An 18,302-nucleotide genomic window follows, 5' to 3' on the forward strand; every position below is an offset into this window, starting at 1 on the left:
GTTCAGGACTCATCCGCATACTTTGCTGAGATCCTTCAATATGCAGCTGGAGTGGAGAACAAGACCAAGTCTCGGTCCTCCACTCATCTGTGTACAGTTCTGGAGGCTGGAGCCCTGGTGAAAAGTAGAATAGATTCAAGGAAAGTGTTAGAGGAGATGCTTTGTTTTATGCAGGCTATCCAGATAGCTAGAGTTGGAGAAGTGGCACAGAAGCAGGAACTTAAAGGAAATCTGGAGAAAGAACATTCCAGACAGAGGGAACTGCAAACACAGAGGCCGTGGAAAGAGCACCTTTATTAAAGAGTTTCGAGTGACTGGAACAGAGCAAGCCAGAGGAGAGGTAGAAAAGTTCAGGGAGGGAACACTGTAACTAGTGGTGCCGATTTTGTACTGCCTTTGTTTGGTTTTTGAGGTAAGGTCTCACTCTAGCCCAGCTGACCTGGAATTCACCGTGTAATCTCAGGGTGGCCTCAAATTTACAGCGATCCTCCTACCTCTGCCTCCCTAGTGTTGGGATTAAGGGCTTGTGCCACCACGCCCAGCCTGAGGTGCAGTTTTTTTGGACCCAGTAAAGACAGGACTTTGAGCAGGAAAGTGGGCATACAGGAAGAACTACGGATAATGCTGCTTTGTCTACGAGAGGGAAGGGAGAACTGGGAGTTGGGCTTTGGACGTGGGATCCTGGAGGGGCTGGTGACATCGACCAGTGTAGTCCCTGCCAAGTGGTTAGGAGTCGAGGCCAGGTTCAACGGAAGCAGAGGAAGTGGCATCAGTGACCAGAGGTAACTCTTAAGAAGTTTGTACTTGTCAAGGATTGCAGCGAAAAGGGCATTCTGCTGGAAGGTGAGGGAGGGTGATCAAGGTTTTTGTTTTCTGAGGCTTTTGGGGTTTTGAATGGTGGGATAAAAGACATATTTGTAGCTAGATAGGAATAGTGCAGAAAAGGAAAAATTGTGACCCTTATTCTCCCTTAAAATGTGTACTTCCTTGATCTGTCCCTGCCTTCTATCTCCCACATCTTATTCTTAATTAAGCTATTCTTCCTCTTGCATAATTCCAAGCCATTATGATATAAATAGCTTTGTTGTACTCTTTTACGAGTTTTACAAGGAGGAAATTGGATAAATTCAGTATAATCTAATTCCTACTTCTAATAGCCGATGAGTTCCTCCAGCCCACTTTCCTCAAAAAAAAAAAAAAAAGCTTTTAAAAAAATACATACAAGTGATGTATATGCATCATTCTTGCTAGAGAAGTGTTAACGTGGAGACTACTGGCTATTTCACTAGCTATAATCAAAGTTATTCAGAGCCATCTACAAAAAAATTATCCAGTTGAAAAAAAGCTTTATTGTTTATTACCTAGTATTTGTAATGCCTTGGGTTCAAGTTCTAGCACCCCACAAACATTATTACACTGGGGGAAATAGTAAATGGATGCTTACATGAGAAATATCAAATGAAGTAAGCAGCATTATTTCCCTAAGACAACAGATGGACTTTGCTATCAGATGTAATTTGTTGCTGACTTTGGCCACATGTGTATGGTTGTTTTATTTACCATTGTAGGTTCCTGATACCAGTGACTATTGGCTTCCTAGTTTTTAAGTAAACCTGAAACATCCTCAATATGGAAAAAGAAAACCATTATTCTTAAATATATTTTATTTACTTATTTATTTTAGAGAAGGAGAGAGAAAGAAATAGAGAATGGGCATGCCAGGGCCTCCAGCCATTGCAAACAAACTCCATATGCATGTGCCCTCTTGTGCATGTGGCTTATGTGGGTCCTGGAGAATAAAACTGAGCCTTTGGCTTTGCAGGTAAGCACCTTAACTGCTAAGCCATCTCTTCAGCCCAGAAAACCATTATTCCTATGCAGTTTACACAAAGGGCACATGAACTAAGCTACTTTGGAAGTCCCAAGGCAAACCATGTCTAATGTGAACACAAAAAAATCCATGAGGGCCAGGAGTGGCAGCGCACGCCTTTCATCCAGCACTTGGGAGGCTGAAGTAGGAGGTTCGCTGAGAGTTGGAGGCCACCCTGAGACTTCAAAGTTAATTCCAAGTCAGTCTAGGCTAGGGTGAGACCCTACCTTGAGCCACCCCCCCCAAAAAAAAAACAATAATAAACATTCATGAGTAAAATAAATCAGTTTTTCTACATCAAAGGTTTAAGGATACTAATGGTGAACAATCTGTTCAGAAACTTTGAACCTCCACCATGCATATGAATACAAATCTTATAGTTTCCATAGTTTGATAAGGTTATAAAAACCAAAAACCACAGTGTAGTACTGGATGTAGTGACCCATAATTGTAATTCCAAACTCTCAGGGCACTGAGATTTAAATTCAAGTCTAACCCAGGCAATAAAGTCAGTCCCCCTTATGGGGGAAGGAAGCATGATACCCTAAGTCAGTTCATGAACTTAAATTTTATGTGCAGTCATTCAAACCAAATTATTATTAAGAGATGGACTGATAGCAGTGAATCTATGAACTTAAAGGTCAAGTCCAATGAAATCCTGAAGAGATGCAAAAACAAGAGATATAGGTCAAAGTCCAAATTATAACTAAATTGTACCCTTGTGATTTTTTTCAAGTTCATTATAATTTTGTTTTATGTCATCAGTAATTCATTCAGTCAGTTATTTTTCAAATGTCTAGAAAATAATTACTGCTGTGAATTTCATATCATACTCTGGGAACTTGAAGATGACATTCATATCTCCTCCATTCAAGCAACTTACTTACTGTTCAGCAAGAGGTAAAGCTAATTAGCCATGTGTTCCTTAAAATAAGAATCTTTACAAAGTTGTATGAAAGTTTAGAGCATTTCATAAATAAGTCTGCTAGAGATACTTCCTATAGGAAGCCATTTTTAATATTTTATTTATTTATTTACATATTTAAGGTACGGGGGAGAGAATGGGTCTGCCAGGGCCTCTGGCAAGTGCAAACGAAGTCCAGACACAAGTGCCAGCTTGGCATCTGGCTTTACATGGGTACTGGGGAATGAAACCTGGGTCCCTTAGCTCTGCAGGCAAACGTCCAACTGCTAAGCCATCTCTCCAGTCCAAGAAACCAATTTTTAGCTTATCTGGAATGGAAAACACTGGAAGAGGATAATTATAATGGCAATCCAAGGAATAGAATTAGAAACTTTTTCCTGTAGGGGTTTAGGATGGTTCTGTCTTCCCTGAGCCCAGGAATCATTATAGAGGAAAAGGCTCATTAGAGCTAGACAGTGAGGGGTCTTGAATACCTCACTATAATACTAGTTTTCTTTCTTGATAAATAAGTGGCTGTAATGACATCCTTGGTTCTGAGGGATTAGTTGGACCAGCTATAGTATGGACACCTCTCTTCAACACTGGCCAATCATCCAGGTGATTTCAAAAGGCTCAATAGACAGTGCTAGTGGATCTAGAGATTTTCATAGATTTTAAAATCACCACCAAGGAAGAAATGATAAAATAACTCATCATTTGCATATTATTGGTAGTAATGAAGATCGACATTTTAGTTGATTTATTTTATTTTATTTTTATTTGTGAGAGAGAGAGAGAATGGGCATGTTAGGGCTACTAACCACTACAAACGAACTCTAAACACATGCACTACCTTGTGCATCTGGCTTACATGGGTTACAATTTTAGTATACGTGCTGCTGAAGCAAACACAAGAATAAATTCTTTTAGTTACCTACAGGAGATCTGATACCTATTTCTCTCTTTACCTGAAGACTCATAAGTCTAAAACCAGCACATGCAGCCAGCCTTTGTCTAGAACCCACGCCTCTCACTCTCCTCTTTTAGGTTAATATATCTATATAGACCTGACAGAGTTGTGTTTTGGTGAGGTATTTCAGAAGCTGGCAGAATGATACTTGCACATTCCCTTGGCTTCCACTAGATCGATCTCCACTGAGGGTATCCTGGGCCCATGACATGCCTGCCTAGGTTCCACCTGAAGCCTTCACATGCCTCTGGACTCCAGGAACTAACATATGTAGCTACTCCCAGCAAGCCAAGGTGGAGCCAGTGTGAAGTGACTTGTCTGCCACAGAAACTTACTAAGACCAAATTATAAATGTTTAGTCACAGGCAAGTGGCTGCCTTTCCCAGTCCACTGAATGATGGAACAATATCTGTTTTCTTGATAAGATTGTGGCTGGAGTGGCGTTTGGTCTTAAAGGTGCAGGAAGGTCGTTCTGTCAGTAGGTTGCAGGGAAGTCTGGCTTCTTTACACTGTCTGTGGCAGCATGCATCTCCCTGTTCATCTCACACACCGGTTTTAAACTTAGCCACACGGAACTTTTTGTATATGTTTGCCTGACAATAAATGGCTCTGGAGCTAGGGAGAAAGCATCTTTACTGAACAGAAATGAGAACGCATTCTCTGGGTTTCCAAAGGACACGATTTGAGAAACTTTTAATTAGTGTTGACAACTAATAATGAGTTTTTAAAACTAGTTTTAGGTTTCCAAAGGACACAATTTGAGAAATTTTTCATCAGTGTTGACAAATAATAATGAAGTTTTTTTTTTTGTTTTTTTTTTTTTTGGTTTTTCAAGGTAGGGTCTCACTCCAGTCCAGGCTGACCTGGAACTCACTCTGTAGCTCCAGGGTAGCCTTCAACTCACAGTGATCCTCCCACCTCTGCCTCCCAAATGCTGGGATTAAAGGCGTGCGCCACCACGCCTGGCTAATAATGAGTTTTTAAAACTAGTTTTAGGTTTCCAAAGGACACAGTTGGAGAAACTTTTCATTAATGTTGACAAACAATAAATAATGAGTTTTTAAAACTATTTTCAGCAAATCCAGCAAGAACTGTTTCATATTCTCCTACCTGCATAATCTCCCTTCTCACCTTGTAAACCTTAAGAATATTTTGATTCTCCTGGACTCCAATTTTCTTTTCATAATAACTTCTAACCTCAATACCTAAATACCAGTGAAGCTTTGTCACTTTGAGGATTTTAAAGGAAAGAATCTAGTTCAGAGATATAGTGAAGACTTTTAGGTTTTCTTTAACATTCATAATTCCTTTTTTTGATTTTCTGTTTCAAGGTAGGGTCTCACTGTAGCTCAGGATGACCTGGAATTTACTAGGTAGTCTCAGGGTGGCCTCAAACTCATGGTGATCCTCCTGCCTCTGCCTCCCAAGTGCTAGGATGCATGTGCTACGATGCCCAGTTCAATTCTATTTTTTAGAATGTAAATTTTGCATAAGCATTTTTAAGTAAATTTAAACTATGTCTAAATAAAGATGATTTGTTCATATCTGGGATTTTGTTGTTATTTTGTCCAGCTTGAGCTGGACAACATCTTAGTCATATTCCTCACCAAAAGTCTCTAGCACCACAAATTTTCACCATAAAGTTAATGGTTACCTACCTCCTTATCTTTTTAAAATATTTCTATTTATTTATTCATTATTTATTTAAGAGAGACAAAGAGAAGGAGGCAGACAGAGTGTACGGGCACACCTGAACTTCCTTCTACAGAAAGGGACTTCAGACACATGGGCCCCTTTGTGCATCTGGCTTATGTGGGAACTGGGGAATCTAACTCAGGCCATCAGACTTTGTAAGCATGTGCTTTTTAAAAAATATATTTTATTTATTTATTTGAGAAAGAAGGAGGCAGAGAGTGTGTGTGAGAGAGAGAGAGAGAATGGGCATACCAGGGCCTCCAGCCAGTGCAGACGAATTCCAGATGCATGTGCCTCCTTGTGCCTCTGGCTTACATGGGTCCTGGAGAATTGAACCAGGATCCTTTGGCATTGCAGGCAAATGCCCTAACCACTAAGCCATCTCTGCAGCCAAGCATATGCTTTTAACTGCTGATTCATCTCTCCAGCCCTCATGACTTTATCCTAAATTTGGGGTTCAATATTCATTCCAGCACTACTTTCTGCCACTTTAGGTAAGCTGCAGCGTGTTATGTGGTGCAACACAGTCTTTGTTCACAGCCTCTTAGACATTCACATTTTGAATTTAGGGCTTCCATGTTCTGCTCATCTGAGTGTCAGCCTGATGACTCTCTCACCCTTCCAAACACAGCTGTGTAACACAAAGGATTTGAGAGTTGAAGAGATGGAGATAAGCCCTCTAGCAGCTAAAATTACTGCCTGTCTTCAAATCCAGGAGTGTCAATTTTTTTTTAACCTGGAATTAAACTCAGAATAGTACTGCTCTAAATGGAGGCACCATTTAAAGCACCATAGTTATCTGATCCTCCCTGTTAGAGATGATAGGCCTTATTTTAGGAGATGGCTCTATGGAGAAGGGCTCACAGACTCCCATCCTAGGAAGAATAAGAAAACATCACATGTATACTCAGAGCAGACAATGTGCCAGAAGTCTAGTAATGGGCACCTTACACCCCTTAGGAGGCCTTAGGATGGTGGCTTTGTGTCATAACATATTACAATAGTGATGTGTACTGTGGTGAACACGGGCCACTAAATGAAACCCTCCCCCTCTCTCAACATTTGGCAAATCATTTTACTCCTCTTGGTTATCTACTTGCTGTCAAAGCTGATTCCATATGTCTTTTGATTTCTTTTCATAATTAAACGTGTTCTTAGAAGATAAGGAGTGCCTCATTTTCTGTGAATACTCTGAGTCCTCCTTTTAAGGAATAAACACATCATTTTCTCCATTTCTGAAGTCCCATAGGAGGCAAAGATATTACAAAAATATTAACATAAAATTTTATGGCCATTATCTACCATCTACTGTCCTTCTCTTCTCTTTAAAAGATAATGTTCCAATTCATGTTCTGTTCCTGTGTTGTTGTTTTTTTCTCCCAAATCACTTAAAATGATGGATTTTCTTTCCTTAGTTCTATGAGTAGGTCTGCGCAGATTTTCCTCCTACTGTCTAGATTTCTGATTGGATGTCTCAACTGAGCCTCTGACATTATCCTACAATTTTTACCACCTGTTAAGTCCAGTAACATTAAACTTTTGTCTACCAAATGGTAGTGCCCCTTCCCATGAATACAGCCCTGTTAAAAATAATATCGTTTCATGAATCATGAGTGAGAGCTATGTCTCTGTATAGTATTCACAGACAACCCTCCTTCCCCCATAAACCTTACAGGGAGAACTCAAGTACAAGCAGAGCTTATGAGCAGTGGCTGCCTTCTTCAGCATGGCCAGGTCTCTTCTCTCTTCATAGCTTTTCTGATCTGGGTGACTGCCTTTTCTTTTTTGTAAACCCAGTGCTGTCTCTATTATTTCTTCCTCCTTCCCTCATAGGACAGTATTGGATGGAGTAAAAAAAGTCAGTGTTTTTTTTTTTTTTAATTAGCTTTCTATTCAGCAAATACATGCAGTTTGGTACCATTGTTAGGCTCATCCATGACCTACCCCCTCCCCATTCATTGGCCCCTCCTTGTTGAGGTATATGGGTCATGCCTTGTGGAGTTAGCCCACAGTTATGGGTACGATAAATGTCTCTGCATATCCTGACCAAACATGTGGCTCTGACATTCTTTCCGCCCCCTCTTCCGCAAAATTTCCCTGAGCCATGTTGGGTTCATTTTTGGTCTGCTTCAGTGATGAGGTGTTGGGGCCTCTGAGGCTCTGGCTCTCTGATTTGGTAGGAGTTGATTTTTCTCGGTGTTGGTCACCTTCCCCCTTGTGCTGCTATCTGGTTCATCAGGAAAACAGCACCCTTGCTTGTTTCGCTAATTTTCCTTATTTTCAGCCAGGGCCTTTTGAGATATGATGGGGTGGGTCTCTCCTTAGGATCTGCATCTATCTGAAAAAGAGAAGCAGATTCTCCAACGGAGAGTGAGTTAGTTCCAGGACAAATGAAATAACCCTTACTTTTTTTATAGAGAGTTTAATAGTTGTAGGCCCTCTTGTAGCCCATGATTGATGGTAGCTTGATATTGGAGAGTGGGCTTATGTTTGGATATGGTTCTGACTTGTTTCTCAGCTCCAGCTATGGGTCCCATACCACTGAGGGGATCAGTTAGCCAAATCAAAAGCAGTTGGTTCCCCACCATGGCTGTGTGCCACTATTGTACTTATGTGGGTATCACAACCGGTTATTTGTTGCTAAGTAGGTTAGACCATGAGTTACTTGGACAGATATTGGTCATTTCCCCCAGTTGCCCATGTAGCACCTTCTGGCACTAGATACGCTGACTGTCTGGGGACTGACTCTCTCCTGGCTTCCAGCCATGCCGTTCCATTTTACATGTCAGCTGCATATGGTATCTTCAGCAATAGGGTCTTACCACTAACCTTTGGTGGGTCATCAAGTGCTCTGACAGAAATCTGTCATTCTTTTAGGAAACCTTGTAGGTTTCTCTGATCAAAAGCTCATTGTGGATGATAACCCCATGCCAGTACTGGGAGTCACAGGTCAGGGCCCACTAAGAAAATGAGGAAGAATATAACTAATATACAAGAGTTAGGGAGGAGAGAGAGGCGGGGGGAGAGGGAGGGAGGGAAGATGTAGAAAGTTTAGGATAGATTGATCCTACACTCTCCAGTGTCTTGTGGTTCAGATGTTTCCTATAAGGGCCTGGTGAGGGTTCAACCATTGGTCTGCCTTTTAGGAAGTAGAATTTTATGGTACTATTGCCGTTTGGGTCCAGATTAGTGTTTCCCACCCTTTCTATGCCTTCCCCTCCCTCCCCATCCATCCTAGTGTCTAGTCCATGAGATGCTTGCTGGGTATGTCAGGTATATTGGGTAGATTCAGGTTAGGTGCTGTAGATGAGTGAGACTATGTGGTGATTTTTTTTCTGTGATTGGGTAAGTTCACTAAGGATGATCTGTTCCAGATTCACCCATTTTTCCTCAAGTTTCTTTGTGTCATTTTTTCTTGCTGTGTAGAATTCCATTGTATAGATATACCACATCTTAGTTATCCATTCTTCTAGTGATGGACATCTGGATTGATTCCAGCTCTTAGCCGTTATGAATTGAGCTGCTACAAACATGGTTGAGCAAATCTCTCTGGCCTGTTGTTTGAAGGTTTTAGGGATGCCCAGTAAGGGAATAACTTGGTCTATTGATATCTCTATAGTCAGCTTTTTCAGGAGTCTCCAGATTGCTTTCCAAAGTGGTTGTACCATCCTATATTCCCACCAACAGTGGATGAGTGTTCCTACTCCTCCACATCCTCACCAGCATTTATTTTTGTTTGAGTTTTTGATGTTTGCTATCCTTATTGGGGTAAGGTGGAATCTTATAGTTTTAATTTGCATTTCTCTGATGATTAGGGATGATGGACATTTTCTTAAGTGTGTGTTTGCCATTTGTGTTTCTTCCTCTGTGAATTGCCTGTTCAGCTCTTTGCCCCATTTTGTGAGTGGGGTGTTTGACTTCTTACTGTTTAGATTTTTGAGTTCTTTGTAGATTCTGGAGATTAGGCCTCTATCAGTTGAATAATCCGCAAATATTTTCTCCCATTCCATGGGTAACCTATTGGCTTTGCTTATTGTATGCTTGTCTGTAAAGAAACTCATCAGCTTCATGTGATCCCATTGGTTGAGTGACTGTTTAAGATCGTGAGCTCTTGGGGTTTTGTTCAGGAAGTGTTTTTTCCATTCCTATATCATGGAAAGTACTTCCTAAATTTTCTCCAAGTAGTATTCAAGTTTCTGGTCTTATATTGAGGTCTTTGATCCATTTGAATTTGAGTGTAGGGCATGGTGAAATGTGTGGATCAAGTTTCATTTTCCTGCATGTGGTTATCCAGTTTTTCCAGCATCATTTGTTGAAGATGCTGTCTTTTTTCCAGCCTATATTGTTCAGGCCTTTGAGTGTGTTTTTTTTTTAAATCATTTAAAATGTTGTCTTTTCCAAGATTACCTTCTCCAAAACCATGCACTTAAAGTCTGTAGTGTCCCTTCAAATGAGGATCTTTTTCCTACTCATTCCAGAAATGTTCAACTTCATTCAATAAGATGTGAAGCAAGAAGGCCAGGGGAGGGAAGGATGGCAGTACTTCCCACCAGGCCTAAAATGACAGGTGATGAAACTTAACATTATAGCCCAAGTAGGAAGATGTTTATCCTGATAGCTGGTTCAGGCTTCTCTGAAACAATTTCTTCCTCTCTCCCTCCCTCGTCTTTTTCCTCTTCCAACTCCTCTTCCTCCTCCTCTTCTCACTCTCGCTCTTGCTCTCACTCTCTTTCTTCTCTTCTTCTCCCTTCCTCTCTCCTTTCCCCTGCCCCCTTTCTTTCTCTCTCTTTCATTCTTTTGTTTTTGTTTTTCGTGGTAGGGTCTCACTCTGGCTCAAGCTGACCTATAATTCACTATGTATTCTCAGGGTGGCCTTGAACTCATGGCGATCCTCCTACCTCCGCCTCCCAAGTGCTGGGATTAAAGGCGTGCACCACCACGTCCGGCTCATTCATTTGCTTTTGTAGACAGAGTCTAATGTACCCCAAGCTCACCTTAAACTTTGGATCCTCCTGTGTCTACCTCCTACTGCTAGGATTACAGGTGTGTGCCACCATGCTGGGTTTGATGTGGTACTGAGTGTGGAACCCAGGGTTTTATGCTTGCTAGGTAAGAACTCTACCAACTAAGCTATATCCCCAGCCCCTCCCTTTTTTTTCTTATTTTATTTTTATTTCTGACAATTCTGGTAGCTGATCTCAACTCCAAGGACACATTCTCTTTTCCTGTTTTGACTGTGAAAAAAAAACTTGAAATATGGTGGGCATTTGGAAGATCAGAAGTTTACTCAGAGGTTCAGATGCAATGGAAACCATGGTTGCTGAAGTAAGCCTATTTGCTTGGCAGTGAAAGCAGAGGGAGGGATAGGGAAGCATCGTGGGGCTGTGAAGTCAGGCCAGCAGGAGCATTCAGACTTCACACTGCTTCTCAGTGTGGTGCTCATGTGGCTCCTGTATCAAACTTCCCTAGATGTTCCCCAGAGGGACTAAGTTAGGAAATACAAGAGTGGACCAAGAAAGATGCACTAAAGAAAGTTCACCCTCGTGAATCATCTGCTCACAAAGGGGAAGAACAGCCTGCTTATTCCAGTTCTCCAGCCCCCCAAATCAGTCACACATGCATATCTTGAGGTGCTGAGGATAAGGTGACTCACTTGCCCTAGGCAGACACTTAAGGTACTGAGTGGAAACCCTCTGGCAGCAAGAGAAAGAGCTGTTTGCCATTCCTCAACGTGCTCTCCTTGATGCTTAGTCAATTATTGCTTGTGTTCCGCTCTATCTCATTCTTTCCATTCACCCTCAGCCACACTTTCCTTTCCAAAGAGAACTATGAACGACTGTGATGTCTCAGTTGTTTGGAAACAAAACCCAGCTTTTGTCATACTTTAGAAAGTTTTTTTGTAACCTTTGACTTCCCCAATCCCAAAACCTTCCTCCTGGACACAATTGTACCATATTCAAACACAGGTAGCTGCTCATAAGGCATCATTGCCATTTCCATGCCAATGTGTGTATCACTGACTTATTACATGCTGGGTTTCTTTGTCCCTGTAAAACTGACCTACCCCCAGGGCTTGCCATGGAGGAACTGCTCCATAAGTGACTGCCAAATGATCGATCGGATGAGCTGAAGATCCCAGGACTCCTCCTTGCTGCACATTCCTCGCTTTTCATGGGCTCTGCCACAAGGAGTGATTGGATTTGCTTTCATGTAAAATTAAATGTTTGTATTAAATTCAGCTTCCTGTGATCCTTACAAAGACATGTTTTGAGAACAATGCAAACAGAGTGGAGAGACAATCAAAATACTTTAGGGATCTAAATACTTGTACTTTTTTTTTTTTTTTTTTAAGCCGTGAAATACTTTAAAGAACTCCAAGTAAATTTAAAAGGGGATCTACTGGATTTCAGCTAAGTGCTTAAAAAACAAGTTCCCTTAATTCTCTATCCAAATACTTCAGGTTAAATTTAGTGGTGGCTATTTCAGAGGAAGATGGGGACTCTGTAGTCCCTGGTTTGTTATAGAGAAAATGTTTTTGTCTTCGAATGTTTACAGGAAGGATTAAAGGCAATTTATGGCCTGGGTGGGAGTAAAAGTGGTAACAATGCAGTGTCTTCTGAATTCTTATCCATTTCTGGAGTTACTGCAGTTTGTATGTGAAAGGGACTGCTTCTATCTGTCGTGTGTTTAAGGAAGCTGTCGCATGAGCTTGCGGGGCTGCGCCTGAGTTGCTTCACAGTAGTGTTTAAGAGGGGTTGCCTCAGTTGTGAAGGAGATGAATTTTATTATTAGATTGCTTGCCACAATGCTCAGGAAATATGCTCACAATTCATCTCTTTCAGGAATTTTGAATGACCTATGTACGATGGACTTTCTAAGGCAAAGTCATAACTTGCTTAGTTTCTGCAAAAAATGCTTTAAGTTTTAATTCTCAAGGAAAAAAAAAAAAATCACAAGAATAAGAAATGAATTAGTGTGATAGCTTTCCCTCTTGTGACATACCTTTTTACTGAGTGCCACCTTACAGATTTTTTACTATTTCAACTTTTTCTAACACCTTATAATTTACAAAGTAATTATCTTCAATCTATAAGAACTGTGTGTAAAAATAATACAATTTGGGCTGGAGAGATGGCTTAGCGGTTAAGCGCTTGCCTGTGAAGCCTAAGGACCCCGGTTCGAGGCTCAGTTCCCCAAGTCCCACGTTAGCCAGATGCCCAAGGGGGCGCACGCATCTGGAGTTCGTTTGCAGAGGCTAGAAGCCCTGGCGCGCCCATTCTCTCTCTCTCCCTCTATCTGTCTTTCTCTCTGTGTCTGTCGCTCTCAAATAAATAAATAAATAATTTTTAAAAAATAATACAATTTATTATTTTACTATTAGAATATTATTTTATCATGAAGGTTCAGAGTGATTGGACAGTACACGTCAAAGAACAAGGTCAAATACTGCAGAATTTATCTGAGTAGCACCCTATGTGAACTAATACTTCTGACAGATCTAGTGCTATCTTCCTTATGACGGAGATACAAAAGGAAATGTTAAAAATGTGGCCGAGCACAGTGGTCGATTCCTGTAATTCCAGTATTTGGAAGATTAAAGCAAGAAATCTCTAGTTTCAGCCCAGCCTACTCTACTTAGTGAGATGAGACCTTGTCTTAAAAAACTCAAAATGGAAAAAAAAAGAACAAAGTTATCACTGTACTCTTTTGTTATCCATTCAATTATGAGTGTTTCTACTTGATAAAGATCAGTGTTTGGAAAGTGTGCGAATGGTAATTGTGACTGGATTTTATGCACAGGTAAGTTTGCTATACAGAAATGCATCTGATTTCACTTTAAATAAGCATGTATATTTTTACTGGATACTCTTTTGTTTTTTTTTGCGGGGGGTGGGGGAGAGGGTAGTCTCACCTTATCCCAGGCTGACCTGGAATTCACCATGTAGCCTCAGAGTGGCCTCAAACTCATGGTGATCCTCCTACGTCTGGCCTCCAAGTGCTGGGACTAAAGGGATATGCCACCACGCCCGGCAAATATTATTATTTTATTTTATTTTATTTTATTTTATTTTATTATTTTATTTTATTTTATTGCAAGTAGAAAGAGACAGACAAGAGAGAATGGGTGTGACAGGACCTCCAGCCGCTGCAAACAAATGCCAGACACATGCACCACCTTGTGTATCTGTCTTTACATGGGCACTGGGGAATCAAACCTGGGTTCTTTGACTTTGCAGGCAAGCACCTTAACTGCTAAGCCATCCGCAGTCCCTCCAGGCCTCTTCAGTTTTTTGTTTTTTTTTTATGCTTCTGATTTGTGCAGTGGTTTGCATTGCACTTGTGTCATAGAGCCCATTTCAGGACCCCTCAGCTCATCCAGAAGTGAGGAACCTTTGTGTGAATGAGCACTTATAGCTGTGCTAGTTTATGTTTTGACATCAAATATCAGATGGCATTCCTGTGCGTGTGGTGTTTTCTCAGTAAGTCAAATCTTTAATGAGTTGAAATGTGCCTTTCTGCTATGGAGTGGGTTGCTGTGATCTGTGTGGGTTTCTGTTTAAACAAGTCGTCTTTTCCCCACACAGAGTGAAAGAAGCTGAAGAAGTGTGTAGGCAGAAGAAAGGGAAATCACTTTATAAAATAAAACCAAGACATGACTCTGGAATTGTAAGTATTGAACTGTTTCTTGCCCCTTGATCTTGTTTCTGCATATTACGTGTGGCGTGTGTATGTGTGTGGTGTGTGTGTTGTGTGCACATGGATGTGATACACAGTGACCTGGGCACATGCAGAGGCTGTAGGAGAAGACCAGGTGTCCCCCTCCATCACTTACCTGCCTGGCTTTCCCTGTGATGGAATGTCTTGTAGACTTGCAAGCCCCCGAGATCCTCTGGTGTCTGCTTCCCTCGGAAGTAGGGTTACACACATGTGTGGCTATGTGCAGCTCTTCAAGTCGGCGCTGAGGAATCAAACTTCAGTGGTCTCAGGGCTGCTCAGCCTCTCACACTTACACAGGATGCACACTCAATTACTGAACCATCTCTCCAGCCTCCTGTTCTTGCTCTTAACTTGTGATTTCACCTTGGCTTTTAAATCCTGTCTTCACATTATACAAACTCATGTAATAATATTTTAACTCTTTTCCTCAAGCTTGGATAAATCATGAGCTCCTTGGTTCAAGACTGAATCCTTCAATCAAGATTCAATAGTTGCATTAATTTCAATGTTGGGGATTTAAAACTTATGATTTAAGAAAAGTCTAAATATGGGCTCATATGTGGACATTTGTCTACTTGCGGGAACAAGAGACCATCCTGTCCTTTGCCATGAGACATAGATTGCAGCCAGAGGCCACACTTAAACCCAGAGTGACTAATTGAGATGCATTGTATGAAACCTAACAAGAAATATGATTTGCTTGGCCCGTGGTGCTCAGACTCATTCTATAAACCATGTCTCTAAGGTTGGCTGTCTGAAGTCACTGGTTTAACAGCTTCCTCCTCGCCCTAACCCTCCTTTAAAGTAAAATGCTAAGATGTACACACTAGAAGAGAAGGGTTTGGTCACAGTGACAAATCCTGCCTGCGGTGCTGGTAGTGTGGACATTGTGTTGATGCTTTGAAGGGATCATTCCACGGTGCTAATGTAAGTCAATGGTGCTGCTCCAAATGAAAAGCTGAATTAGGACTTCATTTAGGAGCGTCTTGGGTTGTACAGTTATAACATATTGTAAATGTGAAAGATATTAAAATAACCTAAATTGAGAAATGATTAAATATCTCTAGAAATCGTTACATCTTCCTGTAAAAGCTATTTTCCTGACAGCTTTTCTATATTGAAATTAATCTTATTTAATGTTAAGTATATCTTATGTTCTTTGAAGTTAATATTAAAACTTTATGGAATAAGAAGAAATATTTATTAGCTAACTTCAATCACGCTATTGTTAGAATGGAAGAGAATTACAAAACTAACTATTGCTGAATTTTCATAGATATGTATTTGTACATAAGATGTAAAATGAGAAGGACATTCCAGTATTCTTTTAAATTTTAAAAACTAAAAAATAAGAAAAGAAAAATGGTGATTTGTTTTGATTAAAGTTCAAAACAGAGAAGAGATACCTGCATGTATACATACAGTGTTTTCTGTTTGTATTAGTTTATCTTCAACCCTTTCCCAGAGAGTTTCATACAAAGGGAAAGGACTGCTCTACACTCTTATTTTCTTTTATTTTTAAAATTTTTATTTATTTATTTTGAGAGCGACAGACACAGAGAGAAAGACAGATAGAGGGAGAGAGAGAGAATGGGCACGCCAGGGCTTCCAGCCTCTGCAAACGAACTCCAGACGCATGCGCCCCCTTGTGCATCTGGCTAACGTGGGACCTGGGGAACCGAGCCTCGAACCGGGGTTCTTAGTCTTCACAGGCAAGCGCTTAACCACTAAGCCATCTCTCCAGCCCCTACACTCCTATTTTAAAAACTCTCCTTGGTGTATCTGTTTTCAGAAAGCAAAGATAAGCATGAAGACATGAACAGTGAACCACAGGAAGAAAAGCAATCATCACGAACCTCCACGGCATTCACCTGACCAAGGGCGGGAAGGAAGCTACAGCGTTCTGATCATTTTTCCTCTTAACCTCGTGCATAATTCTCGTATTTTCTAGACAGTTTGTCACTTGTTGAATTTTACTGTATGTTCATTTAAAAATGCAAAAGAAGTAGACCTGTGAAGAATCTGACACCCTTTTCTTTGTATAAAAGTCTATGGTATTCTATGGATAGCCCCAACAGCATGTATTAAGAGGGAATATCTGCATTGATTCTGAAATGCTGCATATTGACCCACAGTCGACCCCTGTGTGACCCCTTGTCACAGCAGAACCACTTCCCTTGCTATGGAAAACCAGATTGTCGATGCATTTAGATTTATGGGTAAATGTTATTTCTGGTGAATTGTTTGTATCCACTTTACATCTACTTACAGAGGTTCTACTTTAAAGAGCAGGCATCACTTAGATACCATTATCAGTGCTTTCTATAGTATCTCCCCTGAGACCCTATGAAAAGCTAGTGTACAGTGGAGGTAAGTGAAACCAAAATGTATGCCTCTGTATCTTTTATTGTGGTACTTAAAAAAATAGTTCCAGTTGATATTTTGAAGGAATTTAAAAACTGACACTTGTGGAATTGTCAGATTTTTTTGCTGACTAATTGTCACAAAATTCAAAAAGGAAGGCATTTGCATGGAAAGCATCTACTTAAACCCTTTTAAGAAAGAAAAAAAGAAAAAGAAAAAACCTCCGTGCATATGTGGCGTAAAATAAGGATGCAGTCACTCTCTGTCTACAGGACTCTAGGAAAGGAATTTTATTTATTCTGCTTTCAGGAAAAATAAGGAAGCTTCCCACTTTCTCTGAGGAATTATTTTAAAGTTAGCTCATAATGCACTATGGTGAGTTTGCATAACATTAATAGTTACTCTTTTTTTTTTTTTTTTTTTTAATTGCTGCTAATAACGGTGGTTGACAGTTTTGGTTGTAGAAGAAGGCAAGAATTCATTGCTTTTGCCAGCCAATCATGGGAAGCATCTTAAAAGCAGAATGTTCTAAATCATAACTGTGTTAGTATTTGTATAAAGTATGAACTGTGGCCTTTTAGTTTATATCCCAAGTGCAAAGACGCAGTGGTGTTTCCTTCCTTTGTTGCTGTTTTGCGGTCTTCCTGCCCTCCTGCCCCTCCCACTGCACATAGTACCAGTCTTCAACAGAGTAATAGGGCCTTTAACAAAGAGCGCTATGTGCAATACTGTATTTAGTGTTTCTATTTCAATTTTTTAGGATGTTAATTTATATGAAAATAAAATGAATAATAAAATCTTTCTGTGTCTCTTATGTGCATATCACATAAGAATACTTAGAAAATGCAGTTGGCACATTCAACCTTCGTGGGGAAGTTCACATGACAAAAAGCATGTGCTTTGGAACTTAAGTCCACCAGGAAACCTAAGTAAGAAGTAAATGCCAACAACGTGTTTTCTTCTTTGTTCCAAAGCTAGGTTTTCTTTCCTGGGATCAGGAAGGCATTCTGGTCATTTTGAACTGGATGTCTTACCTGACCTCAAAAGTCACCAAGTGCAAGTTCTCGGCAGCCCCCGGCTTTCCCTCCTGCCCCTCCAAACCTGCTCATTCGTCCGCGCTGTCTCCATAGACAGAGCCGCAAACCCCTCAGAAACTTCAGTCCTGCCTGGCATCTCACTCTTTCCCTCCCCGCTGCCACTGATTTGGCTGCCAGCTCCCATTGGTTGTCCATGTGTTATAGCACGGGCATCCGCCCTTGTACCTGTGCTTCATTACAGTCCGAGGTCAGGAAGCTGATAATTGCTATCATATTCCAAAATTTGCTTTATAGCAGTTTTGCTGTAGAGTAAATGCATTTGCTTCTCAAAAATACAAATCTGATTGTCTGAATTTCCTGGTTAAAATCAGTGACCACACACATAAAGAATTGTGACCTAAAATATTATTCAAAATCTTTACTGTGGTGGGTAGAATAGGTGCCTGAATGCATCTCCAGTCACAGGAATTACTCAGCCGGTTTGACTTCCATACACCCTCCCCCCGATGAAAATACTTTCAGGCTCTTCATGCTGTGCTTCCTCACCTGCTGTGGTCTGCATGCATAAGTGTTGGAAGCTTAATATCCAAATCGCCAGTATTAAAGGAGCCTAATGGAAAGTGTATGGATTATAAGGGAACTGGTGAATTTATTCCAGAAGTGGATTTGTGTCAGATCACTTTGCTGTGCACTCTGTTGCCATGTGACATAATCAGATGCAGCCAGAATGCCCTCACTGGAAGC

At 40.7% G+C, this 18,302-nt stretch overlaps 1 protein-coding gene across 1 annotated transcript in view; it reads left to right on the plus strand.

Moving 5' to 3' along the window:
* The window catches only part of Fmn2 (formin 2), a 389,007-nt gene extending 372,068 nt beyond the window's left edge, over nt 1–16,939 (plus strand). Inside the window, exons 17-18 of the mRNA XM_045142437.1 lie at nt 14,025–14,106; nt 15,950–16,939. Coding sequence (XP_044998372.1) covers nt 14,025–14,106; nt 15,950–15,976 — 109 coding nt within the window. The 3' untranslated portion in view covers nt 15,977–16,939. The remainder of the gene's footprint in view (nt 1–14,024; nt 14,107–15,949) is intronic.
* Nucleotides 16,940–18,302: the final 1,363 nt, after the last annotated feature.

The sequence above is a fragment of the Jaculus jaculus genome, chromosome 1 (genome assembly GCF_020740685.1).
Source record: "Jaculus jaculus isolate mJacJac1 chromosome 1, mJacJac1.mat.Y.cur, whole genome shotgun sequence".
NCBI lineage: Eukaryota > Metazoa > Chordata > Mammalia > Rodentia > Dipodidae > Jaculus > Jaculus jaculus.